Source organism: Marmota marmota, unplaced genomic scaffold, assembly GCF_001458135.2.
Source record: "Marmota marmota marmota unplaced genomic scaffold, marMar, whole genome shotgun sequence".
Lineage (NCBI taxonomy): Eukaryota > Metazoa > Chordata > Mammalia > Rodentia > Sciuridae > Marmota > Marmota marmota.
This window is the reverse complement of record NW_025999853.1, coordinates 7,877,107-7,885,765: the sequence shown is the minus strand read 5'-3', so window position 1 is coordinate 7,885,765 and position 8,659 is coordinate 7,877,107. Positions and strand designations below refer to the sequence as shown.

Here is an 8,659-nt window from a genome sequence, read left to right as displayed (position 1 = left end):
TCCAGTTTTCTCACTGCATTTGTTTTAGAAAATTACTTATTTTTATTAAAATATATTATTTATATTAACATGTGATTTATTAATTTTGTCAATTAATAAATATTTTAAGTGTTGGGCTGGAGTAGTGGCTCAGAGGTAGAGTACTCGCCCAGCGTGCTTGCCTATCATGAGTGAGGCACTGGGTTCAATCCTCAGCACCACATAAAAATAAAGATATTGTGTCCATATATAACTAAAAAATAAATGTTAAAAAAGAGTAGTGTAGACTAATTTTTTAAAAAAATATTTATTTTTTAGTTTTATGTGGATACAATATCTTTATTTTTTATTTTTATGTGGTGTTGAGGATTGAACCCAGCGCCCTGCACATGCCATATGAGCATGCTACCGCTTGGGCCACATCCCTAGCCCCTAGACTAATTTTAATAAAAAATATTTTAAGTGTCTCAATTTTTATTTGTAATATAGAAAGTATGAATGGCTATGATCCATACTTAAAGGTCCTCAATAATTGCCTAAGACTATAAAGGGATACTGAGACCAAAAGATTATCTGTTCTAAGAAAAGTAGGAAGTGTATTAATCAACACACTGTTAATTCTGTGAGGTTTATTTGTGAAAACAAATCGGAGGAACACCATTCAACATGTGCTTTGGGTCCTAGCCACTCAGGAGAGATATCTGATATAGTCCATATCCTCAAAGACCTTCCAGTTATTGAGCTGGACTTGCCGATTAGCTCTGAGGGCTGGTTTCATGAAGATGTACCTCCTTTATCTGTTTCTGCTTGGTTCCAGAACCCTCTATAGGCATGATTTTATCAGTCTTGGCTACTTAATCTCTCCAATGCATGAATCAGCAGGTATTGAAGAACCTTCTGATCAATTTATAGGGTATTTGCTATAGAATCAGATGGGTGCACTTACTCATTCAGAATATTTATTGAGTGTCTGCTAGTTGCTAGGCTGTGTACTAAGCACTGGAAATACAGTAGTGTAGGTGTGATTGCTGCTCTAATGGAATTAGACTTGTTTGTTTGTTCCCATCAACTTTTCCTTTATCTTCTTTTAGACTTGAGCATCTGTGGCACTCAGTGAGGTGTGCTGCCTAACTGGATGGGTAATGGAGTGATTGTCCACAGAGTTCCTATATTTGCAGTAGTGTCATCTGTTAAGGAAGTTGTCATGCCAGGGAAATTCCCTCACCATCCTGTTATTTTCTTCTTCTTTTGGGCTGTATTTTGGACCAGTCTATGTACACTAAGGTGATTAATTGAGAACAACCATCAAGGTCAACTTGCATTTACAAATATTGGTATTGGAGACAGGAACTCAGCACCCGGAAGGCATGACATCAATGCCTGTCTTTGTGGGAAGCACTAATAGTCATAAATGCTATTCTTACCAGGAACTTACACATTTTCCTATTTAACCTTCAAAATGCCATCAATGTGGTAGGTGGTGATTTCACCTTCTTATGACGAGGAAACCAAACATAGAAAAGTACTAATATTCAGGATGGTTGGCTTCCTAATGAACCATTGGTAATTCCTGGTCCCGCCCCCTACTTCCTTTGAATGTCTCATGACATGACCTGCCTGCTTTATGTTTGATGTTCATGGTATTGGTACCGTGATCAGTGTTCCTGGATTTCATGATAATTGTTGCAATTGGAGGTTGTGCAATCTGCCACCATGCCAGCTATGTCACAGCCATCCCCTGGATGAGCTGCCACACACATGGCGGCTTGCTGATACAGGAAACCTTTGGATGTCTTTGCTTTGGATGTCTCCCTGGTGGCTTTGATCTAAGAAACATACAGCATCATCAATGTAGTTATCTTAATTTTGTCTGGTAGCAATTGCCATTCTGTAGCTATCAATGTGGGAAAAAACACATAAGTTTTAGAGGATTTTTTTTTAATTTTTATTTTTTAAGTTGGTCCAGCTTTATTGAAATCTGTTATAGAAGACAATTCAAATAAGAATCACAGTCTTTGGTTTTAAGGCCTGTAGAATCTGAGTTTTTTCACTATGCAAGAATACAAAATATTAGTTTAAACTACAGTGTAAAAACATTCTAAAAATGAATACTATGTCCTGATTAAATGTTTGCAAATGGTTTATTCCTAAGCACTTAACAACTGTTATACCTCTTTATAAAAAATTCAAACAAACAGTTTGGAATTTAATGAGAAAACCCACATTTATTGTAACATGAAAGCTGTTCATGTTCAGCCCCAATTTCCACAAACTACTGGAAGATACTTTGAAAAATAATTCACATTTTTTCATATCAGGGAAAATTATACTCACATATAATATCAGAAATCATCTCTTGCCTTACAAATGTAAAATAAATTCTCTTGAATCCCCTGGCTTGAGCCACAGTATGGACAATTTGGGAAAAATAAAACAGACTTCAGTATGAGAAGTAGCTGAAATAGACACTTTCTTTAGGAAGCATTCCTCTGTTTTTGTAAAGTATTCTCTCAATCATCAAGCTCTTCTAAAAAGAACCCATTCTATTCCCAAGACTAATTAAAATGGAAAGAATAAATCTGATGGCCCTTACAGCACACTTTGTCAAGTCAAGGCAATCCCTTAACTCACATTTCCTACTAATAGCGTCTTCTCCCACTCACTACACCCACTAGAATATGTGAGGTTCTCTATTACAAATCCTTACTTCTTGTTGTTGCTAGCTTTAGGTAAACATCTTTTGAAAAAATGTGTATAATTCTTCAAACCCTGTACCTAGTTTCTGAATATGTAAGGAATGGAAGCGGGACATGTCCCTGAGACCATCTCAGGTTTACTTACTTCTATGCCAACTATTTAGGAAGGTCCCTTGACCCTTTAGAGATTAGAATTCAACATTGAAAACAAAGTCATTCAGTTGTCAAACACCTGTTGCTAATTTAGGACAAAGCTATACCACATAGCAAAATTTCATTTATTAAATTTTATCTCATGTAAACTTAAATTTTAAAAAATAATCATTCCAGGCCCCAATGTAGATCATGAACCTATTTAAGACACAAACATGGTAAAACAAGTTTTTACATTTTTCCATCTTCCTTTAAAAAGTGTGGCATTTTTGGCCAATAGAATAATCAACATTATAAATCAAACCTGTTGCTAAGGAACACTTTGTGGGGGGTGGGGTGGGTGGATGTTTCTGGGGATCAAACCAGGGTCTTGCACATGTGAAGTAGGCACTGTATCTGAGCCACATCCCCAGAGAACACAATTTTAGACCTAGTAACAGAAAATCATCTGGTAATTTGACACATGACCAATATTCTAAGACTAGAATTAAAGGCATTCTTTTGTATTCTGTCCTTTAATAATTTTCAGTGGAAACCATGTAAAGGCTTCCAGCTCAGAAGAGACATTGATCAGACTGTGGGTAATGTTCTTCAACAAACAACAGGCCAGTGGAGGGAATTTTGCACTGATGGGCTCTCACCATTCACTGCTTTTGTGCCAGCTTTCCATAGCCACCTCTCCCAGCATCATAGTCTTGTTGACACTCATCTGGAACCTGGCCACCTGATCGCCCACGTCCATACTGTCTGCCCTCCTTAAAACCTGCATCCCAGTCTGTGCGAATGATCCGGTCATCCAGACGTGTTCCATTTACATACCACATGGCATTTTCTGCATCTGCTCTTGAATAGTATTCCACAAAACAGAATCCACATGCTGTTTTTTTTACTTTATCCAGACCCAAAATTATCTTCTTTATGTCACCACTTTTGCTGAAGAGTTCATAAATTTGTTCTTCAATTGTGTAAAAAGAAAGATTTCCAACATACAATGTACAGCTTTTCTTCAGTAATTTTTCTTGTTCTTCATTGTCACCCCGGAAGTGCTGGTCCCGGTACTGGCTCAGCTCCACATAGGAGTCGCTGCGCAGCGCCTTCAGGAGGCCACCTGACATAGTGCAGAGAGCAAGTTTTAGAGGATTTGTATGATAGTTTGCCAAAAGTGTATATCTCTGTATGCCACATGTCACTATCCTGGGGGTTCTGATGTATATCGTCCTTGACTCCTGGCTGCTTATGGAAAATATAGCTTTAATGCCTTCAGCAAGAGGAAGGGGAACTGATATTTGACCACTGTTAGTACTTTTATATCTTTTTTATGTCCGTGCCTTACATTCTCAGTCAATCTTCACAACAACCTTGAGTTGTTATTGGATTTACTTCTGTTTTACAAGTGAGGAGGCAGAAGCTCAGCATTTGAGTAACTTACAAGCTCAGCCTGTTTGCATTCCCAGTTGCCTCCTCAGGGATTGCTTTCCTTAAATAACTCAACAAATAGAGGTGCTCTAGGCCAGCTCCCACCTCACCATTCTGGTACTGATGTTTACTCATCTAGCAGATGTGTTTTGGCCATCTATGTGCCAAGTACTGGCAGGAGAGAAGAGATTTGAATAAAGCACAACCTCCTTCTTTTGTTTTTTGCTTTTGTGTTGCTGGAGATTAAACCCAGGGCCTTGCATGCTGAACTACATCCCCATGCCATTCCATGCCATGCCATTCCATGTAGTGTATTGCTAAATTGCTTGGAATGGCCTCAAACTTGTGATTCTTCTGCCTCAGACTCAAGTAGCTGGCATGCAAGCATGCACACCTGATCACAACCTCATTCTTAATGATGATTCTGCTTCTTTGCATCTGCTTTTCTTGTAATTTAGTGCAATCTGGCATCTGTAAAGGCTGTAGAATAACAGCTGCAGGAAGATGTTGGATAGATGTTTTATCAGGGGGTCAAAGGTAATGGAGGAGGAATTCATGGCTGAAAACAGAAACAAGTTAGAAAATATCATGGCTTGTTCATTTAGAATGAATCTCATCAAGAGGGCTTGGTAGATAGAATGATGAGATCCAAGAGTTAAAAAGTATAGAGGCTTTATCCTAAGGAAGTGGGGAGCATGGGAGGTTGTTCTGCTTATTGGTATTGTCTGTAAAATTATTTGTTTTTATAAAACTTGGAGACTACAGTAAAATCACATATAATCACACCTAGAGACAACCACTATTAGTATTCTTGTGTCTCTTTTGTGTATTCTGTGTTCTGTTTTGTTACTTAATAAATATTTTTTCTATTATTACAAGTCCTTAATAGTTTTCCCAGTAACTATAAAATTCCATATATTTATTTAGCTATTTGAACATTCTGCTGCCAATTTTTTTTTTTTTTTGCTGTGACAGAATAACAGGTTAGAAATACTTTTCTTGCACATAAAAGTTTTGCTGCATTGATACTTATTTTCTTGGGACAGGTTTGTAGGTGTTTGTAGGTCAGAGTATGAACTTTCTAAAGAGTTCTAGAGCCTTTGAAATGGGATGTACTTATTGGTAACTCTACAAGCTCAATGATTTTCCTGTACTTAATGAGTAGTAAGAAATAACTATAGGTTTTTAAAAGTTATTGCTTGCCACTTGAGAAGTTAAAAATGTTTATTTTGTGTCTCTCTATTAATGAAGTAAGACATTTTTCCCATATGCTGTGTAACATGGTCTAAGCTGTATTTCACATGTAGTATTTCATTATCTGAATTGTCTATTCACATTCCTCGTGGAGTAATAGTAATAGGAAGAAACCCTTGTAAAGCAGTTTCTATGAGCCACTGCTCTAAGCACTTTAAAAATTAATTTAAACAGATAGATGTTGCTGTTATCTCATTTCACAGATGAATAAATGAACACATACAGAGGTTAGATAAATTGCTTAAAGTCATGCAGTCTGTAAGTGACAGAGCCCAAACTTGAAACTGAGGGATCTGGCTCCAAAGTCCAGGTTCCTAATCAATGCTGAACTGTTCTCTATTGTAATCTGAGTTTCTGTTCTTGTTAGTCATGGTGCCACCCACTAACTCCTACACACACACACCAGGCTGCTTCTGCTTCCTAGGACTACATTAGTAATGTTCATGGAAATAATTTCTGCACTCATTTACACCCCAGTGTGTGCTCTGCTCCTATATCAGTGGACCAAGAGGAGCAAACAACAATGATTATGATTATGTAGCATTTATATAGGAATCTGTACATTTTACCTCTACTCAGGTACATTCTGGCTTTGCAATAAATATGAGGAAGTGGGAAAGCTGATTATCCATTTAAGAAAACAATAAATATATTTCATACAAGGATTTCTCTTGAATAGGAAGTAGAAAATATATTTGTATCTTGTAGGCATGAGTTCATTTCCATGCCAAGAGGGAATAGTTCACCCTGTGGTTGAGTTCTTAGAATCAAATAGGATAATGTTTGTAAGACATCTGACAGTGTTTAATGCCCTTTCCTCAATATAATGAGATATGAAAAGGATAGATTTTAAGGTTTTTCAAGGTAAGATAAATCTCTGGTTAATTGTCATTCCATTCAGTTGTTGTTTTTATCCTTTCAAAAATATTTGAGGGCCTACTCTTACCCATAAGTGGCATGAGTCCTGCCTTCCATGGGCTCATGATCTGTTGTGGGTCATTAGTCATAGTCACCACAAGTAGAGAGCTCTGCTCCTCTGTGCCTTTGTTTCCTCATCTAAAACATGGAGATCTAATAAGGATACATATAAAATGCTCATCATAGTTCCTGACACACAGTCAGTGCACAGTCGTAGCTGCTAAGTCATGGAATATTATGCAGCCATTAGAAATGATTCATAGAGTTTTAATAGCATGGGAAATTTCCTATACTATAATGTTTGATGAAAAAAGCAAAAGAGTTTAAAATAATATTTTGTAAAATAGTCACATCTGGTTTTAAAGAGCATAGAAAGGGCTGGAAAATGCATAAGATATTAATATTTGTGCATCTATCTCATGGTGTGATAGACACTGAATAAACACAGGTGAATAAGATCTGATTCCTCCTTAGGAGAAAGTTTTAATGGGGAGACGGACAATCACAGTCTAGCGTTTAATGAAGGGGAGGGAGAAGTCAAGGTGCTGCTCAGGTTTCTGTCATGAAGAAGGGTAGATGACGGTAGCTATTATTCATGGAGAGAGGAAACAGAATTAGATTACAGAGGGTAATGATTTTGGTTTGGGATAGTATCTGTGATCATCCAAGGTGGGTATATAGGCCAGTGACTGTGTAGGTATGGATGAGCTGTAGATGCAGGTTTAGGAAGGTTTAATCTATGAGTAGAACTTCAAGTTTGGGAACAAATAAGAGAACTCTAGGAAAGTCTGTGAACAAGAGCCCCAGATCTTCTTTGCATCCAGAAGGTGAGATTCTTCTGAAAGACAAGTTTGTTTCTCTCTCTCTCTCTCTCTTCCTTCCCTTCCCTTCTTTTCCCCTTCCTTCCTTCATTTCTTCTTTCTTCTTTCCCTATAATGTAAATATGTTTCCTAAATGTAATGTAATTGTTTCAGTTACATTTAGGTTTGGTCACATGTGGCAGCAAACACAAATAAAAATGGCTTAGCCTAGACGTAAGTGCATTTCTCTTACCTAAAATAAATCCAGCTAGCAGTCCTGTCCAGGGGTTATGTGACACTCCGAGGCCTGGTCCAGAGTTTTGTCCTCCTGTTTTCATGTTCCAGGTATAGAAGGTCATGATTTGCTCTAGAGGGTAATGATTTGGTTTTGGATAACATGTTGTGATCATCTAAGGTGGGTATATAGGCCAGTGAGTGTGCAGCTATTTTTTCCCCCATATTATGCTCTAAAGCCCAAACTCTCTGCCTCAGTTGGAAGAGAAGCTGGAGGAGCGCATACCCTTTCCATGCAAGAATATTTCTCTGATGTTGAATGTAACAGTTTGCTTATTTCTTGGCCAGAATGTAGTCACTTATATATATGTATGTGTCACCAGTGGCCTGTGTGGGGAGGGAATAGGTAGCCCTTGGAGGTGTGGGCTGGCTAGAAATAAAAGGTTGAAAGGTAATATCAAAAAATAGAGCAAAATTTAAAAAAAAAAAAGTTTTTCTTTTTTCTTTTTTTTTTTTAAGTGAGGCCTTGATGGGTGGAAAAGATCTGATGGGTCTGACCCTAACAAAGGAGAAAAGCCCCATAAAGGTTTATTTGAGGTGAAACATATCAAGGAATTTACTGTGATGAGGTTCCTCAAGGTAAACAAGAAGCAAGCCATGGTGGGCAAGTGGCCTGAGTGGGGACTTACCACTTGTGCAGTCATTCTTTCTCCTCCAGGCAGCTGGCGCAACCCGGATAGTTGGGCACTGGTGTCTCTCTCCACTTCTGGGGAGTTGCATTTGAACCTAGGGCTGTCTGAGCCAATAAATTCTGTGATATCACAGAATTCTTTTTGAGCAGGACGTTTGCTAAGGCAACAAAGCAGTCTCAGATTGGTGAGATCACACCAAGAGTTCTCTGAAGGGTGCCCCTCCACTTAGAGATGGCTTAGACACGCCCACAGTTCATTCACAGCTCTGTGTGTGTGTGTGTGTGTGTGTATCTGAATATGTATATACACACACACACATACACACACATGCTGAAAGCAGACTTGGAAATGAAATCTTCATTTCTTTATTTTAGGAAATCAATGGCCTAGAGTTTAGTTTGTGATGCCAATTACATTTTGTTTTTCCTGTGGAACAGCTGAGATTGGTTCATCTGAAAAAATTAGCACAGTAATTTCAATTACACATTACATGTGTCTCTAATTTAAACCATAAGTA

The 8,659-nt window shown here is 37.9% G+C and overlaps 1 protein-coding gene across 1 annotated transcript; it reads right to left on the bottom strand.

The window, feature by feature from the left end:
- Positions 1-2,402: 2,402 nt before the first annotated feature.
- On the bottom strand, positions 2,403-3,982 carry LOC107139782 (nuclear cap-binding protein subunit 2-like). The gene has a single exon (XM_048802887.1). It carries the CDS (start codon positions 3,941-3,943, stop codon positions 3,473-3,475), a length of 471 nt encoding a protein of 156 aa, XP_048658844.1. The 5' UTR covers positions 3,944-3,982; the 3' UTR covers positions 2,403-3,472.
- Between the last annotated feature and the right edge of the window lie 4,677 nt (positions 3,983-8,659).

Excerpts from the sequence above, each read along its gene's own strand:
- LOC107139782 (XM_048802887.1), bottom strand. The coding sequence starts at position 3,943 with ATGTCAGGTGGCCTCCTGAAGGCGCTGCGCAGCGACTCCTATGTGGAG.